We start from the raw sequence: 23,685 nt of genomic DNA, 5'->3' as shown, positions 1-23,685 counted from the left end.
ACCCTACCCTAGGGCAGACAATATGAGTGCTTCACATTTATTCATCAGTTAAAAAGAGCCTTTCCCTCTTCCTAAAACTCTCCTAAATGCAGCCGACGAATTTGATGATTTGTCCAACGGGAAACTTAAGCATTTCGATCTGACCCGCCACCACCCATAAATGTCATTCTGGATTTCCTTCAAGACTTTTTCACTCCTCGTGTGCATCAAAAAGTCTATAAAAGTAACAAAAATCCACAAAAATGACAAAAAACTCCAGCTAATCTCAGTGATCTTAAAAACGTCAGATGCGGTTAGGTCCGCGCGGAGGAGGACAGCAAAGGCATTTGACATTTGCCACGGTTAAAATCAGGTTTTGAAGTTTTATTTGTTATCATTGACTTTCTGTCTAACCCACATCTGTCCATTTGTTTTCTGTTTTGTCTCGCTAACTCATTTAGTTCAGGATGTTGAACAAAAAGAGTTACCAGTGTTGTTCTTTCTAACGCTCCGGGTATAGACCGAGTTCTCTCACTCCGAATATTGCGAAGGTGTTTGAGAAGATCATGAAATCCAAACTTGTTGAATTTCTTGAGGTCAATAAAGTCCTTCGCCCTAGCCGTGGGTTCTGAGCACATTTTAGCACGTTTACCCAACTGATGTACGAGGTGGGTAAAACTTTTCGTATATGTGGTTGGATGTATCGCACGTTTAATTCGAGAGATAGTATGACGATGCTAACTCTGTTCAAGTCGATTGTTCAGCCACGGCTTGAAAATGCTTGAGAGAGCTCTCGTATTGGGAGAGAAAAAAAAAATGGGATTGTACAGTGTTAAGAGAAGGTACGAAAGGTATCTGATACTGTACGTTTTCAAAAGCATCCGATTGTATCTTTCAAGTCAACTTGGACAAATTTTAAAAAGCACGTTCAAGGACTAGCTCGCTCTGCCAACTCGAAATCGTTGGGAGACCAAATATTTTATAAAGATTGAAAGGTAATACATAGACGACCTTTCATTTTACTAGTGCTGGGAATCCCCAGCATTAACATTCCCTGTGGCGGTTAGAAAAGCGTGTGAAAAACCAACCAAACAAGAAATTATTATCCAGCAACAAATGTCACTTTTGAAGAAAGTGCCTTTTTGCGAAACATTGCACAAAAAATGACATATTTTTAAGTTCGTAGCATAACTCACTTGATAGTTAAACATTCAATTGGATTCAAGAGCAAGTGCAAGTGCGGGATGTCCATAATGCTTGTCTTATTTCTCATTTGACAAAATGCTTCACTTCACTTGCCCTATATGTTGGACTCACACGACTTAATTACAATAAAAACAATGAGGCCCTTGGCGGAGGTTAAGAGCATAAAGTGTCCTCTAAACCATGACTTCACAGCAGGACAATCTATATTTGTCCTTGCATATCTTTGAAATGGGGTCTTCTGTTGAAAAAGTGAAGACACCAAAATATTGTTTTTAGAATTATGGATATATTTTTACATTATAAGTTGCATTTATTGATTGTTCCTTGCAAGCATCCTCATTGGAATGTGTCTTGATAGCCAAGCATTCCTGCTGCTGCATTTGCACATTTTAAACGAAAGGAAAAAGAAAGAGAGCGCCCTAAGACGCACCAAAATGAGGGACGGTCTAGGCTTTTTCATGCACTGTTTGACAATGATATGGCGCTTTTCTTTTTTTCTTTTGAAACTAAAATAGGCCAGAAAACATGCCAGAAAGAAAAAACAGAAACATCTCTCAATTTTGTACTTAAAGGCATTTTGAAATTTAAACATGAATACTTGAAACATTATGTTTCATTGAACATACTTGCAATTGAAAAACTCTACTACAACTGAACATGTCAGGTGGAAAACATGTGCATATGCATAAGCCAAATTTGAAAAAAAGGAAAATGTGGTCTTAGATTGATTCAACTAGATGAGTTCAACGAGATTTAAGTTTTGGACGCCAAAAATGAATGTAATAAGATGCGTTTCGAAGTATTGCTCAAAGTAATTATTAGAGTACAATAACGTTCAATGCTAAATTGAAAGTTTAAGCGCGCTTTTTCTTTCAAAATGATAATAATGTCTACCTTAAAAACTTCATTACTTTCTTATTTGGCACAAAAAACGCTGTGGATGTGAGATGAAACAGCATTCAAAGTATTCACTGTACGTGTATCTTGTTCACATCTTTGATTTCATTTTGTAAAGCATTCAGGAGGATAATCGTCATAATTTTCAAGGACTAATTCAAGACCTGATGAACTGAAGGCATAGAAAAACGCCATTACTTTTTGGTATGAAAATAAAATAAACAGTACATAAAAAACACAAGATTTGTAATGATGAGTGCGACTTTTGTTTCAGTTTCATAGTTTCTATAAGTGTTTTCTTACTTATGATAGTTGGTTGATTCATAATCCAGTAAAGAGGTCATTAGAAAATTTCATACTGATTGATTACAGTTTAGAAAAAGTACATCTAAATGAATTTGTAAACTTGTTTTTTAAAACTAGATCAATCTTTACAAATATAAGTAATAATCTGAAGTTAATTAAATAAAAAGCATTTAAAGTTCATGAATCTGATATTTCAAAAGTGTTTGTAAGTTTTAATAGTTGGTAGATCTATAACACATAGAGGCGGTCATTGGAATATTACATTGATTGATTACAAGTTAGAAAACATCTTTAAATGTAATTACAAACCAAAATGTTTACCATAAAACTAGATTAAAATCATATGAATAATAATGTTAAATGTATTACATTAATGACATCAAATCTTCATGAAACTATGGTTTGATCATATATCAGTGTTAAATTCAGCAAGCAAAATAAGTAAACCATAAGTAAACAGTTTTTTGATTTACTCATGAGTGTGTGTGAAGTTTCTATTACCTTTTCCACTGATATATAGGACTATCAAACAATTTTGACAAAATAAAACCATAATCTACCTATCCAATCATTCCAATTAGTCTCATCTAACACTTATTTTAAGGTGGCACTTTAAATTTTATTAATTTGATTCTTGTACTCAATTTTGGCTCAAATTCACAATCATATTGCATCTTTGGACATGTTTTCACCTTTAGGATGCTTTCTTTTATTTGGTGTCCTTATGTTTATTCCGAAACATAGTGCTAAATATATAGTATAAATCTGCTCATTTCACAACCTATCCTCACCTGCTGACCCCTGCCGTAATATATCGAGTGAAATCACCCACTTGGCAGCTGGAGCATTCCAAATTGCTCAACCTAGGGTAAAAGCTAGTTTTGGGTTGCTTAAGTCACAAATAGTTTATGGAAGTCAAGTAAATTCAGATCAAGTAGAAAAGCATCTGATTGTAGGTTAAAGTGCCCTAAAATACGAAGAGGATATCAGGCGTTTTTCTGGCGTTTTTTAAGTAAATTTGGCCGTGAATTTCTTGAACTGGCGCTTTTTGGGGGACATATGGCGGTTTTAGTCTGTGGTTATCTGGCAGCACTGGTACCAAAAACTATAACCTCAAATGGGCTTTCAGAGTCCGATTTTGGTACTTTAGTGGCGTGATTATCAATTTGGAGCATTGCGTTACGGAATCATCACTGCCATCCTCAACACCATGATTCATCACGGACTTTTTCCACCCTTGCCTTACATGCGTCTCGTTTTTTTTTTATTATATAGGAATGGATTGAGGAGGGCTCTGAATCTAGAAGAGAACAAAAGTGAGATCAGCGCATTTGATTTTAATTCCTTCACAAAACAATAAGTTTAACTGGGCCCCAGATCCAAATCAAATGCATTTACATAATATTCTCTGATTCTACTTGTCATATACGGCTTTAGCTACCCTTCAGACACCCTTTAACGTACTTTTAATGTTGCAAATGCCAGTTGTTAGGGCACTTTCTATATTTCAATTTAAAAAATACCTAGTTTGAATCTGGTGTTGCTGTGATTGCAGATAAGAGTGCCTGAAAAGTAACTTAAGCCTTAGAACTAACTCTTCAAGCACAAACATTTACAAAAATGTGTTTGGTTTGGATCAGGGATCCATGTAAACTCAATGATTTGGAACAGAATTGAAGGTTCAAAATTAACTGCAATGGTGCTCTGACCTCACTGTTGCACTCTTTTAATACAGGGCACTAGGATTGCGTGCAAAGAGAATGAAACTATGTCAGACCAATATTTAAATGAGTGAAACAGGCCAAGCTGAAATTTCTATGAGATGTTGTAAAATGTGACAAGCACTATTTTCACATTTATGAATTAACTTGAATGAAGTTCACAAACTTAGAATAGTTGATAGCTTATCAAAAATCATTGACCAATGCTACATGAGCAAACATATCTAAAGACCTTTGTCTTAGGAACCAGGTGAACAAAACCCTTTTCATAAGTCCACAGGGCTTTATTGTATGGCTCTTGTGCATGTACACATGTATGAAACTGAACATGCCATATTCAGCTTTAAACAAAATAATTGTCCATAATCAAGGAACAAGTTATTGACCCCTCGGTTCCTTTTAGCCTGTGGCTGGTTTGGCTTGGTCTTGTTATATTGAAAGTAATAAAGGTGGGGCTTCATGAAAACTGTTGAGGCGTGCATCAAAACCATCCATCCAACGAAAAGCCACGTTTTTGCAATCACGTGACTAAAGTACCAAAATCGGATTCTATAACCTGACCATCTCGTCACCATGGACCATTTATCAAAGTCTTTACGTATCCGATCAGTGCTCGTCACCCTGGCACAGAGAGCCATGTGGCAGCAGAATTGTTCAAACTTGCCTCGCTAGCTGTGTTGGGCTTGGTCCAGTTGTGGGTGATGGGCGTGTCGACGTTTGTTCAACCATGACAGCTACCCTGGAATTGAATAGTTGCCGCAAGAAGCTGGAAGCGGCCTTGGGTCAAAATGTGGCGGCCAGTAACGGGCGGGAGCTGTACTTTACTCAAATGAAGAATTGGTTTCGCAAGCGCATCACCAAGGAAGCCTTTGACCAAGAAGCCCGGCAACTCCTCCTCGCTCAACACACGCATCTTCACAACGAGTTCTTACTTGCCATTCTCAACAAATGCCAAACATTGGCCAGTTTCGCGGGCACCAGCGCCCACAACAACAGCCATGGGCTCATCCCCCAGCCTCAGGCTCATCAGTTGGGCTCGAATTCGGCGGTGTTGGTGAGTGCAGCCGCGGGTTCAGGTGTTGTTTCATCACGGCCTCGGGCCAGAAGCGGGAGTTCGGCCGAGCCGGCAAGTGGCGAGGCCCTCAACTCTTTTGCCCCGGCCCATTCTCCGCGGCTCCGTCGGGGCAACATCAAGGCCCAGTCCAAGACGAGCCATCGCGTCTGTTTCGAGCAACGGTTCCAAGCCGTGAACGTGAACAGCGTGGCGCCCAACTTGGACGAGTTGGACCTGTACGAGGAAGAACGAGAGCTGGGATTCTGTGCTCGCCAATCGCCTGCTCTGCCGGATCGCTCGCTCGTTCACGGTCGCATGTTGCTCACGGCCTGGGAAGAAGGTCTAGATTCAGTTGAAGACGACACAGTGCGGTTGGTCGAGGAGGCAGTCGGACGTCTCCTACGTCAACTGATCTGGGCCCTGGTCATGCAACGTAATGGTTATCGTCTGCGTGATGGTTGCTTTCCTCACACGGTGGGAGTAGGGGTGCCTAATTCCTTTCTCATTAATTCACAAAATCGCATGGACAGTGCCCAGGGTGGATTGTCCGATGTGACGGATACGATCGACCCTCATTTATTGGGAAAATCAACGGAAATGGATCCGTTAGTACCGGCCGGACGCCCATTAGTTTACCATGCTGAGCGACAAGCTTTGATGGATTTGGCGTGTTCTTACACTGGATATGCCCCCATTTCGCGGCTAGAACCGAGTCTTTACCGACCGCGGGCGGATCGCACACCCATATCCGTATTAGAACTGTTGGCTGTGATTACCCGAAATCGATCCCTTATCCCTACTCATTCGGTATATGCTCTCAATGTTGAACGTGTTATTGCACGTCTGAATCATGCTGATTATATTGACTAATAAATCATGCCTTGGTTTCACATTTTAACTTGAAAATGTCTAGAATGTCATCATTCACACCACGCTCTTGTCACGACCCTTTCAGGTATGGCCCAAGTTACTTCTACAGGTGTGACAGGAGGGGCTAGGAAGCCGTTAGCTCTGTCATCACCCGGACCCACAAATCTTTTGTTGGAGCAACACGCCAAGTTTGTGGTTAAATATAGTGAAAACAAAGATGATTACGAATTTGTGATGTCAGAATTTCTTCGAATCAATGGGGTGTACTGGAGTTTGACTGCTTTAGACTTAATGTATGCCAAAGAGGAATTGCACAAAGAGGAGGTACGTTTTTGAGATTCCCTCAATAGCGCTTTTACTTTCCAACAATTTCATTTTTGTTTCAGATCATGTCATTTGTTTTGCAATGCTACGACTCTGAATCTGGGGGATTTTCTCCCGCTCACCGACATGACCCCCATATCTTATACACCCTCAGTGCTATTCAAGTAGCTGCCACATTCGACGCAATGGATCGCTTGGACCAAGAAAGTGTGGTGCGCTACATACAAAAGCTTCAAAATAAAGATGGAAGCTTTTCTGGAGATATAATGGGCGAAGTTGACAACAGATTCTCTTTCTGCGCTGTCTCTTGCTTAGCTTTGCTCAAACGGTTAGATGCCATTGATGTGGATAATGCCGTAAACTATATCTGCTCATGTCTGAACTTTGATGGAGGATTTGGAAGTCAAGCGGGAAGCGAGAGTCACGCCGGATTGATATTTTGTTGTATTGGGGTTTTGTCAATCACCCAACAACTGCATCGGATAGATGCTGATATCATTGGTCACTGGCTCTGCCAAAGACAATTACCTTGCGGAGGTCTGAATGGTCGACCGGAGAAACTACCGGATGTGTGCTACAGTTGGTGGGTCCTTTCTTCATTGGCCATGATTGGTAGGCTGCATTGGATTGACTCCAAAGACATCAGTCAATTTATCTTGGCTAGTCAAGATGAGGAGACCGGGGGTATCTCGGATCGTCCTGGTGATCTACCGGATCCTTTCCACACCCTTTTTGGCCTAGCTGGAATTTCTCTCTTAGGAAATACCAAGCTAAAAACGGTCAATCCTGTATTTTGCATGGCCCAAGAGGTTTTGGATAGAATGGGAATCAAACCGCAACTCCTAGAAACATGATCCAATGTGTGTTTGTTCACTCAAAGATTGTTAATGATGCCAAAATATACTAGCTATCAAAATATCAGTCAAATCTTCCTGCTTAGGGGTGCTTTCCAGGGTCAGGTGTACACACTGTTGACGAAATCGTGACTAATAATCTCCGATTTCGCAGATTTTTAGCACATTGGTTGGTTGCAGTGTAAAACCATCACACACAAAAAAATTTATGCGAGAGCCATCCAAGGCCAACTCTTGGGCCATGCCCATCTTTGTATTATTCCATCTTAGCATCAATTTCGATATGAAACAATTATCACACTTGCTACTTGGTAGTAGCTGTTAATTGAGCTTTTATCAGATGGTTCAGATTTTTTTTTCTTCTGAGTAGTAGACGTCAGAAAAAGGTGGAAAAAATCAGCAAAAGAAGGTGCCAAAATGAGCTTTTTATTAAAAGGTGGGAGAAAAATTACCAGTAAAATTTGTTAAAAAGGAAAAAAAATGTAAAGTTTGCTAAAAGCGTGCACGAAAGATATCTCATAGCTTTCAGAATTTAGTTTATTGAAAAAAATTAAAGCAATGAAACAAATGTAAATGCACAAGAAGTTAGGTGTCGTGATACTTTTTGTCAATTGTTTTGGATTTGGTGTGACGTAGTGCTAGGGCGAGTCCGGCAAAAGTCTGACTCCTACAAGTCCTTCAATTCTTTTACTTTTTGCAGGACCCGAGTACGGCAAAAGACTTAAATTCGGCAGAGGACTCGAGTCTTTACTCAAGCCAGGTCTTGCAAAAATTCCTATCTGTGGGTGTTTTTGAGCCAGTTTTACGCAATATATTAATGTTTTGTGACAATTTGATTGTTTTTGATTAATTTGATGTTCATGGGTATTTCATTTATTCTTCTTACTTTGAAAATTCATTCATAAATATTTAGAACATGGACGGAGTTGTATATCAAGGAGATCATTATTTAATCAAAAACACTTAAATGTACAATGAAGTATGGATAATCTTGTTTATTGATACTAGAGTTACCGTCTTGATTCAACGCAATGGTCTAACTTGGCGGTCAGGGGAAAGCCGTGTCGTTTCCTCTCTTTAGAGTCCCTGACCGGGTGTCCCAAAAGGATTGGCCCGATTTGAGTTTTCTGTCTTATATTTGGCATAACTTTTGTGTTTTACGGTCGATTTTGGATTTTTTTTTCACCCTGCTCTTCCAGCGTACTCGAAATGTTTTGTTCATCATGAGCTACTTTGACCGTAAAGTAGCGCTATAGGCGTGGTCAAACACGCCGGCAGACGTTTGGCATATAGGCCAAATCCAGGGTCCTCCAGGCTTGGTGCAAATTGTGGACCATCTTATTTAAACACTTGACGCGGACCTAGCAAGCCAACTGATTGATATACGGCCAAATTCATAAGTCTAAAGGCAGCAATTCTGGATTGGGGAAGGGGCACGTGTTTTAGGTACTAAAACAATCCAAGTTTGGAGCTGATGTTGTTGGGAAATTATCATTCTCTCCTATATAATGTACGTTTCGTGATGTTCTTTCTGGGAGTTGCGATCTGTCTACGCGCGTAAAAACGGATTGACTCACGGACGTAACTCTTTCGAAAAACCCCGTGTTCACCGAGTTGAAAAATAAAGTTGTCCAACGTTAAAAGTCCCCAGTTTTGTTCCATCCGACGTCAATCAACAGATGTGTGGGCCAGAGTACCGTGGTAGTAGGGCTGGGGAAGGGAGAAAGCGGTTTTCCCTCATCTTGGTTGTTGATAGGAGCACCATCCGCTTCTCAGTGGTCTTTCCATCCTGAATCCTGCATGATGAGGGCCAATAGGATACAACCACAGGGATCAGTTTTTTGTACCCCTTTGCCCCAAAACGTCATCTTTTGGACATGTAGGGATGTGTTAAACGTAAAAATGATACCGCTTTTTCAACCATCAATCGAACCTCTGTGTCAAAACGAGCATCAAATTTTATCTTTTTAATCGTTTTCGAGTTAAATTGCTACAAACAAAAGCATGTATTGCCTCTTTAAAAATTGCTCTAGATACGCTAGGTTCTGGATTTAGGCTCTTCGATAAACTCACTTTCCGTTTTTAAAAAGATTAGTCAAATTGGCCGCTTTAGGCCAAAAATATTTATTGAAAACACTCACTGCCAGCCTCACAACTGGTACGCTCTGTACTGTCCCTAGAAATGACTTGCTAACATTGGATTCCGTCCTTCAAAAGTTGATGTTCAACAAGTGTCACTATGGTTTCAATTCAAAGTGAATGCCGTTGGCAATTGGGGCACCAGTTATGAAAGCAAATGATTCAGCCATATAGTCACTGTAGCCAAAGCAAATTCTGTAAAAACTTATAAAATCCACCCTGTAATTGACTCAGGCCACAGTCAAACCCTTGACACACCACTACGTAAGTTTAAAAGAGGCGCTCAGGTGCAAAGGGGTATACAACAACATTTGTGAGCATGTCCTATTGAGGTCCTGATTTATCTGGTTGATGTGGCAACTCCTTGGAGAAACTTGTTAGGACTTCAGGAAATCTACCACTTAACCACAGTTGTGGCCCACGGGAAAGGGCCTCACTGTCCAGGTACACTTGGCGCGGCTTGGTCCCATTGAGATCGTATCCAGATTTTAAGCGTGTATGAACACAATTTGTGGGCTGGCGCTGAATAAGAGCAAGCTCAACCTTCTCGCATGTACCTTGCGTGGAGGCACCAGTCCCGCGGTTATTATTCTGGACAGCAAAACATAAGACACAAAAAACCTGTTTTCTTTTGAAGTCGACTTCACTTACTTCATTGTAGGACCAGAGGGCGCACTAGTATGAAATCATGGATCTTTACACTTCTCTACATGGAAACACGATGTTCCAACGCTAATTGGTACCGAAGGCCGTGCTGAAATAATCGGGCCAATCTTTTTGAGACACCCGGTATATGTCCCTATCATCGTTTCCGTAAAGCCAAAAATAACAGCGCTAAGGAGGACTTGTCAAATCAGTAAAAAAATAACGTGAACCATCTGTTAAAGCCCTTCTAGCGATTACTTCCAAGTCGTAAATTTGGTCATGATTTCATATCGAAATTGACGCTTATTATGTGTTATTACGTTCAGAATAACACCATGTGTCAATGTCATGCAAATTTGAAAAATGTACATCTTTAATTTTCCATGGCTACACCTTCAGTTTCGATGCGTCATCGCTATAAAGATTGGGCGATAGCACCGGTAAAATGTCAGTTGGATTGCCGGAGTTATGGCTTTTCAAACATCGAGGGTCAAGCAGTTTGGTCAAAGATGAACATGGGCCAAGAATTGGTCATAGTGGTCCCATGGGGCTGAAATATGAGATGGGAACTTTCTTCAACCTTGCTAATGTATGAAGTTTAATAAGATTTGAGACCTAAGTGCTTGATGTGGAATACTTCATTTATTTGATCGCTTTCTGGATCATGTATAACGTGGTCCGAACATGAATTCAGTCAAATCTACGTGCTCCTTGGTTGTGGTTGTAGAATCAGTCGGTTGGGTAGGCGCCTCCATCTGTTCGACCTTACAAGCGTAGCCACTGACTCCACAATATAAACCAGCTACGATGCATTGTGTCCCACAGGTTCCAGGCGAGAAAATTCCACACAATGCGCAACCGATAGAAACACCAGGGCAAAGCGTTCCAGCTGCTTTACAAGTTGCACGACCATGGCGCATTGGGGGTTTCAAGATCACCTGAACAGTTGCATCAACGGGCATACTACAAGGGAATAAGGAGGCGCACATTTTCTTGCTCCGAGTATCCCTTCCGATAGTATGGCTGAAACAAATACATTGAGGCATTAATTCAATATCTCACTTCACACTCACACTTCTTACCTAGACAACACTTTATGGATGTTGGGAAAAGTCTCTTCAATCATTTCGGAACCAATAATAGTACGATCAGAAATCATACTATGGAGAAGATCAATGTACGTTCGTGTTCCGTCTACCATTGAAAAACGTGGCGCTTCGGTCTTGTCCATGGTACCGACGAAGCAAATCGACCGAATAAAGCAGTTATCAGACACCTCATCCTTGAGAGTGTTCTCTGTTACAAGAATAGATTGCTGTCGAATGATTGGCATAACATCGCCATTTGACGATATCTGTTGGCCCTGTAAAAAAACCAGTATAAAATGACGTTTTTGATAGTAATTCCAATTGAAATATCGTACCTTCTCTTTCAAGGCCATTGACATGCTTGAGAAGTCGATGAGAACAAATAAAATTGCAATTTTCCACATGTTTCCAGTTTAAAATGAGAGACGCGACTGACGAGAGACATAACAATGTCTCTCGTCAGTCGCTTGGGTTCTGGTTTTGCTTTGTTAAGCATCTATTTTTAACTTGTTTGTGAAAACCTCCCAAAGGGGCAGCAGCTCAACCGAGTTGGAGCGAAGAAAGGAGCAATAGACAAAACTATTTGTGACCATCCAACAATAAAATATTGTCTATTCCAAGCCATTTCATAACATTTCACTTCGCTGAGGTTTTACTGTTTTATTGAGACGATTGGATTTTTTAACCACCTACAAATCATAAATAGATTGCACCTTGAGACGAACGGTGTATTCCACTTGTTTTTGTGCGCATTTGCAGTAATAGGAATCAGATTTCTCGCCTTGATCAGCAAGGTATTTTTGAACGGGTCAAAAATAGATTGGTCAGTGGGGTTGAACAGTTGTCGCCCACTGAACCTTACGCAGGCCAAGCGCCGACTAGACTCACTGCAGCACAAAAGAGTACTGCAAACAGTTTTAGAATTGGAAATCGTTTTAGTAAGGCTTTGGCGCTAGACCCAAACAGCGATGAAATTTACCTACGCCTTTTTATTTATGTTTACATGTGTGGATGGGAAGGAGGTAAGCCAATCATCAATGCTTGAATTGCATAATTAAATTGTTAATATGTGTCGCTAATTTTATTTCAACAGGTGTTTGAAAGGCCCAATCCCTCATCTTCTAGTTTAAATGACGAAGACTCGCATGTGAATTTGGCTATGAGATATGATGCCCAAAAGGCAACAGCAGCTCAATTAGCAGAACACGCCTTGATTCGTGAATTTAGTAGCTGTCTCCAGCTTACTTTTTGCACCGTGGGCTCACATGTTGATATTGAAAAACATGATTCAAGCTTCGAAGGTCCTCCCTCAGAGCATTCCACCGCCACAATGGCAGCTGGAGTAAAAGCAGCCGTTCAGACCTTTCGTCAAGTTTTATTGGTTATTAAAAATCGACAGCCAATGATAAGAATGCAACAATTAGTAGCTAGTTACGACGTGGGGGCAGCCACCCGTGATCCACTTATTTGTCGGTCATCATTTCCATGCCAGACTCCAGGCTCTAATCTACACATTTATCAGCTCGGCAAGGTAAGTCAAACAATGTTGTTGTGCTCTTCTTTCTTGTACTTGCGGTCCTCATTCCTCATCCACACCTGAACGTCGATTAAAAAATGTCAATATTTCATGCAGAATTTTTAAACCTGACAAGGAGATGTAATTGTTTCTTTTCTTTCTACAGTCTGCGCCACGCGAATTTGGTCCATTAATTGATTGCTCTGCTCTCGCAGACGTTTGTCCAGGCATTTCCATAGGGTGCTCTTTGTGTGCTANAGAATTTTTAAACCTGACAAGGAGATGTAATTGTTCCTTTTCTTTTTACAGTCTGCGCCACGCGAATTTGGTCCATTAATTGATTGCTCTGCTCTCGCAGACGTTTGTCCAGGCATTTCCATAGGGTGCTCTTTGTGTGCTATGTTCGCTCCGGGGACATGTTCCACCACGTGCACAACAGGAGCTTTGTTTTGCGGGTCCACTGCAATTGGTTGCATGGAAGCAAAAAGACAAAAGAAAAAGGACAAAATGGTGGCAAAGCAAATCATTCAAGGAGGAATTTAATGAATCATCTCATTTATGGCGAATGTATTTTCATTTTTAGAGGTTCAATAAAAACCTGTCAACCTGAAATTCTAACCTTATTGCCAATAAAGGGCTTATCTTTAAGCAAGAAATTTCATCCTGAACAGTGCTTGACATGACGAACTGTGGGAGCCTGATTTTATTTTTGCTCATTTTATGCATCACTTTTCTTTCTCATCAATTTGTGCCCAAAAACGAGGAGGACGCTATTTTGATTGGGGGAATGTTAAACAGAGACAGTGTAAGCAAGTATATGTAAGGTAAAATTCCGTTTGGCACATAGATTTGTTCTTGTCGCGAAGCCCTCAGGGCTCATTCTATGTGGTTACTAATGCAAAAGCTCACTCGCTTCTCATTCCATAGGAGAAAGTACTCGTTTTCTTTGGTCTGGAAGAGTCTTGCTTGTTTAAGTAGTCTTTTAAATTTGCATCAGTGTATCTACGTGTCTTTAAACTAAATAATAAGGGGAGCATCGTTGGGGTAAAGCAGGATAAATTGTGCATAGAATGCAGAAGACCAATAGGTCTAACTCTATTTATTTGAATCAATCGCAAACAATTTAATGTTAAATGCTTAGTCATTTAAACGGGAATAATATCCAAATGTCGGAGGAGATTGTAAGCTCTAAGTAGTGAGAAGTGCGCTGTGATTTCTTTCCATTGAAATGATTCCTTAGCCAAGTATTTTTTGGCCGTTGAAAATATCAACACAAACCTGCTGTTTACGAAGAACTGAAATAATTTCGAATTTATTTATTATTTGAATCATATTGTTGTTCCTGGTGACCTATAAATGATAAAGTATTGTTTATGAAAAACATTTGCATACTTTACATAAGTTGTGTAATCATATCATTATGAAATCATATTAGCAAATTGTTGTTGTTTGAGCAGTCTAATTAGTGGTTAAAGAGGATGGATTAAGGTCAATTGCAAGCTTTCACACTTGTGACTGAGACAGAAATATTGGAAAGAATAAATAATTTTCAACACATGGTGATCAAAATATTATGGACTTTCCTTACATATCCAAGCAATTTATCTATCAAATAACTGATGTCAACTTATTTCATTTGCCACTAAAAAGCGCATTTTGTTTTTGTGAGATATTGCACATGGCAGGTCTGTAAAATAGACTGCCTAGGAACAGCTAAAGGAAGTCTGTCTTCTATTAGAAAATTGCAAATTTTGAAAGATGAATTAAAAGCAAAAATAAACACTGAAGCAATTACTTGTTATAATCATGTAATAGCCCGAGTCCACGTGTTCTCAATTATAGATACCGTTTTGCTTCCCCCATCCATTTTTTCCAAAATAATGGGATGGTACGCCGTTTTAATTTAGTTCGTTGCGATAGAGTACGCCCTGACAAACAAATTTTGATTATTGTTCTGGACTTTGACTCTCGAAAAACGGAAAGTAGCGCCCTCTAAAAACTGAATTTCATGTGTACTCTTGGCAGAGATGCAGCTTTTGACGGCAGTGCTTCCTGATGAGCGGCGAAGAAAAGCGCCAAATAATTGTCAAACAGTGCATGAAAAAGCCTAGACTGTCACTAGGAACAATAAAAAAATGCAATTTATAAAGTAAAAACGTATCCATAGTTCCAATTAGAGTATGTTGGTGTCTTCACTTTTGCAACAGCAGACTCCATTTCAATGATATTCAAGGACAAATAGAGATTGTCCTGCTGTGAAGTCGTGGTTTAGAGGACACTTTATGCTCTTAACATGTGACGTGAAGCATTTTGACAAATGCGAAATAAGAGAAGCATTGTAGATATCCCGCACTTGCACTTGCTCTTGAATTCAATTGAATGTGTAACTATCGAGTGAGTTATGCTACGAACTCAAAAATATGTCATTTTTTTGCGCAATGTTTCTCAAAAAGTCACTTTCTTCAAACGTGACATAGGTTGCTAGATAATCTTTTGTTTTGTTTGTTTTTTTCACCGGCTTTTCTAACCGATACAGGGAATGTAATCCCCAGTACTAGTAAAATGAAACTAGATCAAACTATACAAATAGAAGTAATAATCTTAAGTTAATTACATACATAGATAAGATTAAGCGTTCATGAATCTTTTTTTTTTGGGGGTTGGTTTTTCACGGGCTTTTCTAACCGATACAGGGAATGTAATCCCCAGTACTAGTAAGAAAGGTTGTAATTCGTCTATGTATTACCTTTCAATCGAAATTTGGTCTGCCAATGATTTCGAGTTGACAGATCGAGCTAGTCCTTGAACGTGCTATTTAGAATTTGTCCAAATCTGACTTGAAAGATACAATCGGATGCTTTTGAAGACGTACAGTATCAGATACCTTTCGTACCTTCTCTGAACACTGTACAGTCCCAACTTTTTTAGTGTCTCCCAATACGAGAGCTCTCTCTCAATCCTGTGATGCTCCTAAAGAAACATCTTTGCACTTGGTAGCATCGTGATGCTATCTCTCGACTTAAACGTGCGATACGTCCAACCACACGTACGAAAAGCTTTACCCACCTCGTACATTATCTACGGCCTTTGTAAAATCAAGATAAACAACATCAACTGACTCGTGCCTTTGCAGTCCCTCAGTGACCTGCTCTAAATGCTCAATCAGTTGGGTAACCGTGCTAAAATGTGCTCAGAACCCGTGCTGGCTAAGACGAAGGACTTGATTGACTTCAAGAAATTCAACAAGTTTGGACTTCATCATCTTCTCAAACACCTTCGCAATATTCGGAGTGAGAGAACTCGGCCTATACCAGGAGCGTCAGAGGGAACAACACTAGTAACTCTTTTTGTTCTACATCCTGAAATAAATAAGTTAGCGAGACAAAACAGAAAACAAATGGACAGATGTGTGTTAGACAGAAAGTAAATTTAAAAAATGTAATCCCCAGTATTATTAAAATGAATTCTTTACATAATATTTCGTCTACCAACGAATTTGAGTTGGCAGACAGAGCTAGTCCTTGACTGTAGGAGTGATCTGGAAAGCTATCTAAATTTTTTTCCAAATCTGACTTGAAAGATGCAACCGGATCAACGAGGCCCACGTATTCCCTACGAATATTAAAGGGAAGCAAATAAAACAAGGAAGGAGCCCGAGAGAGAAGAGATGTAGACTTCATTGTTCAAACTAGCCTGTATTCTCGAGGGCTTGAAGGTGCTCTCAAAACGCACAATAATCCTGGGTTGGGACAAAGCTCATGGATACTTTTGAAGACATACAGTATCAGGTACTTTTCGTACCTTCTCTGAACACTGTACAGTCCTAACTTTTTTAGCCTCTCCAGATATGAGCGCTCTCTCAATCCTGTGATGTTCCTAAAGAAACATCTTTGGACTTGTTCGACCTTTTGCAAACCTGCTGAACACATTGGAGCCAAAATGGGTGAAGCATATTCAAGATCTGGCTGAACAATCGACTTGTACAGAGTTAGCATCGTCATGCTAACTCTGGACTGAGACGTGCGATACATCCAACCACACATTTGAAAAGCTTTTCCCACCTTCAACTGGATATGCTCATCGAACTTTCCATTATTTTGATGGACTACACCTAAATCTTTCATAGATGAGACCTGCTCAATATCTTTACCTCCATTATCTACGAGTGGAGTAATCAAAGGAGTTGACCAGAAGGTCATTGAGCGGAATTTCATTCCGCTTCATTTCACTCAGTGGAACAACGTGAGCTATCATTAGTGAAGATGGAAACTTGCCCTGATCCAAGATGCAATGCAAGAACCAGTGAGCATCTCATCAGAAACTGAGATGTCACACCATCAGGAGAGCTCGAGAGTCTCAAGTCCCTTACGGCCTCTAAAGCATCTTGATCTGTAACTGCAAGATCATCTAAATGGTCAACTTGACTGACCTTGTCAATCTCAACAGACTCATCTTCAGAGCAATGAGCTGCTGCTCCTAAACTCAGTGCAGTTGAAAACACACTAGAGAATTGATCTCCAAGCATGTTAGCCATAGTCTCTACATTTTTTATGGCTTCCCCATGAACCTGAAAAGGCCCAACAGAGTTTCATTTTTCTCTTAGAGTTCGCATTAAAAAAAAAGCCTTCGGATTCGACCTGACCTCCTGAACCACGTTACTCTCAGTCTTCGATGGTCATATTCGTTGGAAGCCTTAATCTTAACCTGAACTACGTTCAACTTGTTTGGGAGACTACCCACAATTAATGGATTCGAAGTGCTCTTCAGCCTTTTTGCTAGTTTGCAACTCTTTTTGAAAAAGTCTTCCTATATTTTGGAATTTTTGTCCGCGTACCACCTTTCGGACCACATTCAGAGATTGCTAAACTGGAGCAAACTTCCTTAAAAACTGAAATTAGCTTATCAATGGCTGCATCTATGGACGATTCCTGTTTCAGAATTGAAATCAGGTCCAGTTCTTCTAATCTATCTATAATCAACGACCAATGTTCATGGGGCCCGACGCCATTAGACACTCCACTATTGGACGATGAAGGTAAGGGCATTCCGCAGGTCTCATCCATGAAAGGATTAAGGCGTTGTACTCCAAGATAATGGAAAGTTCGATGAGCATATCCAGTTGAAAGTTGGTAAAGCTTTTCAATCATGCTGTTGGATATATCGCACCTATAAGTCCAGAGATAGTATCACGATGCTAACTCTGTACAAGTCGATTGTTCAGCCGCATCTTGAATATGCCTCTCCCATTTGGGCTCCAATTAGTTCAGCAGATGTGCAAAAGCTCGAGCAGGTCCAAAGATGTTTTTCTAGGAACATTGAGGATATGAGAGAGCTCTCGTATTGGGAGAGATTAGAAAGGTTGGGATTGTACACTATTCACAGAAGGTACGAAAGGTATCTGATATTGTACGTTTTCAAAAGCATTCATGAGCTTTGTCCCAACCCAGGGTTTAGGGTCAATTGTAGTGACCGTAGAGGCTTAACGTGCGTTTTGAGAGCACCTTCAAGCCCTCGAGAATTCAGGCTAGTTAAAACAATGAAGTCCAACTCTCTTCTTTCTCGGGCTCTTTCATTGTTCAATTTGCTGCCCTCAAATATTCGTAGGGCTTATGTCGGCGTTGATCCAATAGCAGGATTTAAGTCAGTTTTTGACTAAAACTCCGGATCAACCTTATATTCAAGGATTAGCCAGATCAGCCAATTCTAATTCGTTGGTCGATCAAACCATATATATCTATATAAATAAAAGTCAAGTAAAATGAATAATCCTCTCGTCTTGAACTGCTGGGATTCCAATCGAGGTAGCGGTAAGGAAGTCCGCAAAAAAATGTTGAACTTGAAAGAAATGCCAGACCGACCTTTTTGAACGGTTTTACTTCAGAGCACGCCGGCTTTTGAGTTAATGGTCGACCCTATCTCAAGAACATGATGATCTGACAGATTACTAGATGTCACATGGACATACTGGATCAGATCAGGGTCATTGGAAAAGACCACCGATTTCCAGCTTTTCAAACGACTGAGATGTCGATTTCGAAATGGGAATACACCCATCAGGACTAACCTCCCACTCTACAACGCTACCCGGAAAATTAAGGTCCCCTTCAAAGAAAACTCTCGAGCACACTGCCTGATCCAACTCATTTCCAGTGAATTGGAGAGCTGACATAAAAGAGCTAACTGAACAAAAAGTTGGTCTATAGATTGTTACAATAGACAGATCAAGCCTTTGGATATGACAAACTAAGACCTCCACTTCTCCATTCGACAAGTGTACACTACTAATTTGCAAATCATTTCTAACATATAGGCATACATCGCCGTATGGAAATATGGGATTATCAGGGCCTATCCCACCACAACGAACTAAGTTGAAACCAACTATGGTTAGTTCTTCTTTTAAGACCCCTGGCTGAAGCCAGGTTTCTGTTATAGAGATGAATGAAATCTCTCTCTCAACGGCTAGTTCTTCTAAGATCTTAGCTTTTGTGCTGTCTTTTTTTAGAAATCAGATAATGCACGTTCAAATATAGTCCATTCATGGGCCTCTCTTTTGACGTACCAAGTTCACAAGATCTTGGACCATCCTCTCCAACCGTAAAAAAATCCTCCTATCAATAAAGCTACGTTCTACTGGAGGCAAAGCATGAGCTAATGGGGTGGTTGGGTTGGGATTTTGGTTGGGAAGCTACATTTGAATAGGAACGCCTGTTGGGAATAGGGTGGACAAGGAATAACGAGGAGAGAGTTTATTGGAATAGGGGTGGATTGGTATTTGAAGGAGGAGGAGGGAATTGAGAGAGAGGGCGGGGTTAGGAGGAGAGGGAAGGAGAAGTTAAATGGGTTAAAGAAGGGGGGTGGGGGGGATTAGGTTTAGGAATAGGGTCAGCTCTAAAACTACGAAACTGAGCTATCCTGTTTCTCGCCTTTCTTTGCGTCCCTTCTACATGGACGGAGGTACACCGTACATTAAAGCACGTCTTCAGTCTCACGGACTGACGGCACATGTACGGGCGGAAAAAAGGACAATCTACCTTTGAACATCCCTTCTTACTATTGTACTTCTCAAGGCCAAACTTGATAAGTTTTTGACACCTTTTAGGGTGGTCAAACTGACAGCCTTTTCCTTCTTCAGGACAAGGCTGCTTCCGGTAAACAGGACAGACTGTTTTCTCTACAACTGCCTTTTCCCGCTTATTTTCAAAAGGAGATAGATACTACTTCAACCTCTTCATTGGTCAAATCAGTCGACTTCTCAACTACTGGGTGAGCCTGTTCTTCAAGCAGGACCCTGGTTTCATTGACCCAAGCGACTAAAACCTCTACAATAAACGGCTTATTGACTACGGAAGGATCCTTCCCAATTAAGACCAAGTCCAAACATTGTCTAGCCTCTTTGCCGACTTTTCCAAAAATAGCTTCCATCATGAATGCAGAGGAACTATTAATGAGCACCAAAATCAAGAGGCCAAGAAAAAGAAGAAAAAAACAAAAAGGCTATGCAATCTTGTCCTGAAATACAGGACAACGAAGCAAAATAGGAATGAACTACTTCACATAAAACAAACCATACAAATCTAAGATGGAGATAGCAAACATGAAGTAGGGGACAGAGAAAAGCAAGGAATCAAGAACATATCTCAACTAGGAAAACGGCACAAAAAACACAAAAATAAACTCAACAAACTGGTCTAATACAAAATGACATCAATACACTAATGAACAATAAATTCTAATTGTAAAGGACTAATACAATCAAACTAAAGAACGACAGAACAATTTGGAACTTGACATACTACAATGCAAATCAGAGAGAAACTGTGAAAGCTAAACATAAACATGAATGAGCAATAAATTTATTAGGTTTTAAAGTAATTACGTCTTACCAAAGAGCCGTGAAAAAACAAACCTAATTGGCAATTTCCATTCATTCACACACACACACACACACACAAACACCACGAACACTACACGTGCACAGCAACCAAGGAGAAACAGAGGAAGTTACTCCTTGGTTCGAAATTCCTGGGCTATAAGAACAGCAACAAAAATCCAACTGTTTTCAGCGAGCTCCAAACCAGGAATGAAAACACGAGCCACCCCCTATACACGAGTCGACCCCGTTACACGACTTGCCCCCGTTACACGAGTCGCCCTTGTTACACGAGTCGCCCCCGTTTCACGAGTTGCCCCCGTTATATGAGTCACCCCCGTTACACGAGCTGCCCAAACTCAAACACAAAGACTTTGTGATGACGCCTCAACTCGAAGTTCATTTCCATTTGGCCAAACAAAAATTGAAAGACGCCACCCTGTTAACCTTCCCTTGTGGTGGGGCGCCCTTAGCCAGGGTGGGCATTTCATTTTTGGACACTTTTGTCCACCCCTGTCCAAAAGTGTCCAAAAGTGTCCAAAAATAAGGGTGGACAAAAGTGGACAAAAGTGTCCAAAAGTGTCCAAAAATACGAACCTTTAAAACTACAAATATAAAGGATATTCTGTATGAAACCTATCCTCTACTTCAAAAATTGCTCATTGATGGTTCCAAGAGCAAGATAAGTCTTTAAAACCTTTGCCATATACCTCTAACATACCCAAAAAAGGTATTTGAAAGACAGGTTCTTAACTCTCTTTTTCTTACGTTAGATTAGAAAGCAAGCAGGGAACAAAGTCTCCCTCTAGTAGAATGCAGCTGTTGCAAAGGATTCAAAAACTGAAATAGCTAAACATTATATTCTGGTTATCTGGCGTCATTTATTCAACATTATTAACTTTTTGCAAAAATGTTTTACTTAAAATCATCAGTCATTTGGGATTTCTTCTTAAAAAGTACTAATATTAAAAATTGAATTTCTTACGAATTGCTAAAATCTAATAATGACATATTTTCCCATACTTATGGTTTTTCTTCCATAAGTAAGTTAATTGAGACATTGTTAGGCATATTTTTAACTTTTAAAGATGCGCTTGATGTCAGGAAATGAGATTCCCAATGTTTCTTAAAGAAACATATATCTTAGTTTTTAGATGTATTATAAAAGTGTAATTCATGCACTCCTTATAAATATGTTATGTATATTACAAATATGAGAAGTATTATTGGATATTTGATATTCAGCTCCTAAGCTTTTTTAAAATTATTTTTTTTAAATCTTTGTTAAAATTACCCAGCCACCAAATGCCCTGATTATAGTGTGGCTTTGACTTATTAACATTCAAAATATATTAAAGATATTTGTTTTGACTTTATAAAGCTGTATTGTATCAAGATAACGAATTTCGTTAAGTGTATATCTTGGAAATTAAAAACGTTAGTGAAAAGGCTAGTTGTTACTTCATATTTATGTGTTTGAAGAAAGCTTAGATTTTATTGATTACTGATTCTATTTGCTGGTTCACATCTAGATTTGGTAAAGAAATAACATGATTTAGGGTTTAAAAGTGTTTGCTTGTCAATCCCCTTTTGCACAATTGTACTTAATTTTGGACACATTCTGCCCACTTTTGTTCACTTTTGTCCACTTTTGTCCACTTTTGTCCACTTTTGTCCACTTTTGGACCCTTTTGTCCACTTTTGGACACTTTTGTCCACTTTTGTCCACTTTTGGACACTTTTGTCCACTTTTGTCCACTTTTGTCCACTTTTGGACACTTTTGTCCACTTTTGGACACTTTTGTCCACTTGGTGTCCAAAAGTCACGCTAATTCTCAAAATTGCCCACCCTGCCCTTAGCCCTGACCACCAGCGATGAGAAAAATCGAGATTGATCGAATTTCTGCCACTTTCTGCCACAAGTGGCTGAAGATGGCAGAAAGTGGCAGAAAGCGGCAAAAAATGGCAGAAATTATTTGAAAGTGATCAAAAATGGCCGCTGGTGGTTAGAATGGCCGATCTTGATTCTAAAAGATGTCAAAAACAAGAAGGATCATATGGGTTGGATAAGTTTTCAAGTGTCTTTGCTACAAAGCATATTGATATAGCATTGGCTGAAATGCAAAATCTTCCTCAAATATTGATAATTATACTGTTTGATGGTTGATTGAATTGATAGCAGCATCCATAGACCAGTTGCAGTATCCAAGGCCTAGCCATAATTATTACAGTTTTTTTCAGTCATCAAAATGGTTATTGAATACGATACAACTTTTTTTTAAATGCAATTGACGTCATTTTGACTTTAAACAGTTTAGATCAAATGGCATCCCTGACTCCAATCGATTGTGGTGGCAAAATTCAAACTCGATCACAAACCAATGACGTTTAGTGGTTGTATCTCACATTCGATGCAAAATACCCATCCCAACGTGTCAAAACTACATACAGGTAGGCTTAAAAATTAACATAAGGTATCATAAATACTAGAAAAGGATGAGTGATAATAATAAAAATAATTCTATTTTCTGCCATTTTTGGCCATTTCCTGCCATATTTTGCCACTTATTTTGGACCAATGGCTTTTAGTAATTTCTCATCCCTGCTGACCACAAACACATCCCGTGTGGCCGTGAGAGGTGTATTGGAACAATTTTCTCAAGAGGCCTGGCGCCCCTCTGCCTCTTTTTCTCGAAAATTACGTCCCCCAGAGCTCAAATATAGCACCTTTGACCGGGAGCTCTTGACCATTTACCTGGCTGTCCGACACTTCAACCATTTCAGTGATGGGCGAGAACTTGTTTTCTCCACCGATCACAAACCTTTAACCTTCGCCTTTTCCAAAAGTAGGGACTCGATTTCTTCCCGACTTCAACGCCAAATTTCATTAATTTCCGAATTTTCGACCCACATTCGTCCTATATCCGGTAAGCACAATGCAGTGGCTGATGCCCTTTCTCGGGTTGGGGCATTTTTGGATTCCGTGTCACTCCAATCTTTGGCCCAAGTCCAAGTTGCAGATCCGGAATTGACTTCGGTTCAGACCTTCCTGACTTCCCTAAAGTTTGAGATGGTTCGGATCATAGAGGAGGAAAATAGAAGAGTAAAAATCGAGTTTGTTGTGGTTTTGACTGCAGCTGAATCGGTAGCCAGTGAACAGTGCAACTCTAGGCATGGAGTAATCAGAAACTGTACCCTAGCAGTCGGTCAGCT

The 23,685-nt window shown here is 40.0% G+C and overlaps 4 protein-coding genes across 6 annotated transcripts in view; 3 read left to right on the top strand and 1 right to left on the bottom strand.

The window, feature by feature from the left end:
• Positions 1-4,715: 4,715 nt before the first annotated feature.
• Positions 4,716-6,118, top strand: LOC131890316 (transcriptional adapter 1-like). The gene has a single exon (XM_059239636.1). It carries the CDS (start codon positions 4,837-4,839, stop codon positions 6,031-6,033), a length of 1,197 nt encoding a protein of 398 aa, XP_059095619.1. The 5' UTR covers positions 4,716-4,836; the 3' UTR covers positions 6,034-6,118.
• On the top strand, positions 6,065-7,278 carry LOC131890317 (geranylgeranyl transferase type-2 subunit beta-like). Its single transcript, XM_059239637.1, has 2 exons — positions 6,065-6,357; positions 6,420-7,278. Exons 1-2 carry the CDS (start codon positions 6,121-6,123, stop codon positions 7,209-7,211), a joined length of 1,029 nt encoding a protein of 342 aa, XP_059095620.1. The 5' UTR covers positions 6,065-6,120; the 3' UTR covers positions 7,212-7,278.
• Positions 7,279-10,618: 3,340 nt separating this feature from the next.
• LOC131891056 (uncharacterized) lies at positions 10,619-20,643 on the bottom strand. Of its 2 annotated transcripts, none has more exons than XM_059240552.1 (3): positions 20,486-20,643; positions 11,078-11,358; positions 10,619-11,018 (listed from the first exon to the last, which is right to left on the bottom strand). In XM_059240552.1, exons 1-3 carry the CDS (start codon positions 20,528-20,530, stop codon positions 10,658-10,660), a joined length of 687 nt encoding a protein of 228 aa, XP_059096535.1. In that variant the 5' UTR covers positions 20,531-20,643; the 3' UTR covers positions 10,619-10,657. The 2 variants fall into 2 exon arrangements, with proteins under 2 accessions (XP_059096535.1, XP_059096534.1); XM_059240551.1 differs by lacking the exon at positions 20,486-20,643 and adding an exon at positions 11,419-11,573.
• LOC131891054 (disintegrin and metalloproteinase domain-containing protein 10-like) overlaps positions 12,883-23,685 on the top strand; it is a 47,537-nt gene continuing 36,734 nt past the window's right edge. The window contains exon 1 of one of the 2 annotated variants that reach the window (XM_059240548.1): positions 12,883-13,404. In XM_059240548.1, coding sequence (XP_059096531.1) covers positions 13,279-13,404 — 126 coding nt within the window. In that variant the 5' untranslated portion in view covers positions 12,883-13,278. The remainder of the gene's footprint in view (positions 13,405-23,685) is intronic. The other variant, XM_059240549.1, reaches the window with a different exon arrangement.

The sequence above is a fragment of the Tigriopus californicus genome, chromosome 11 (genome assembly GCF_007210705.1).
Source record: "Tigriopus californicus strain San Diego chromosome 11, Tcal_SD_v2.1, whole genome shotgun sequence".
NCBI classification, from domain to species: Eukaryota; Metazoa; Arthropoda; class Copepoda; order Harpacticoida; family Harpacticidae; genus Tigriopus; species Tigriopus californicus.
The sequence above is the reverse complement of the archived record's forward strand: the minus strand, read 5'-3'. Positions and strand labels throughout refer to the sequence as shown.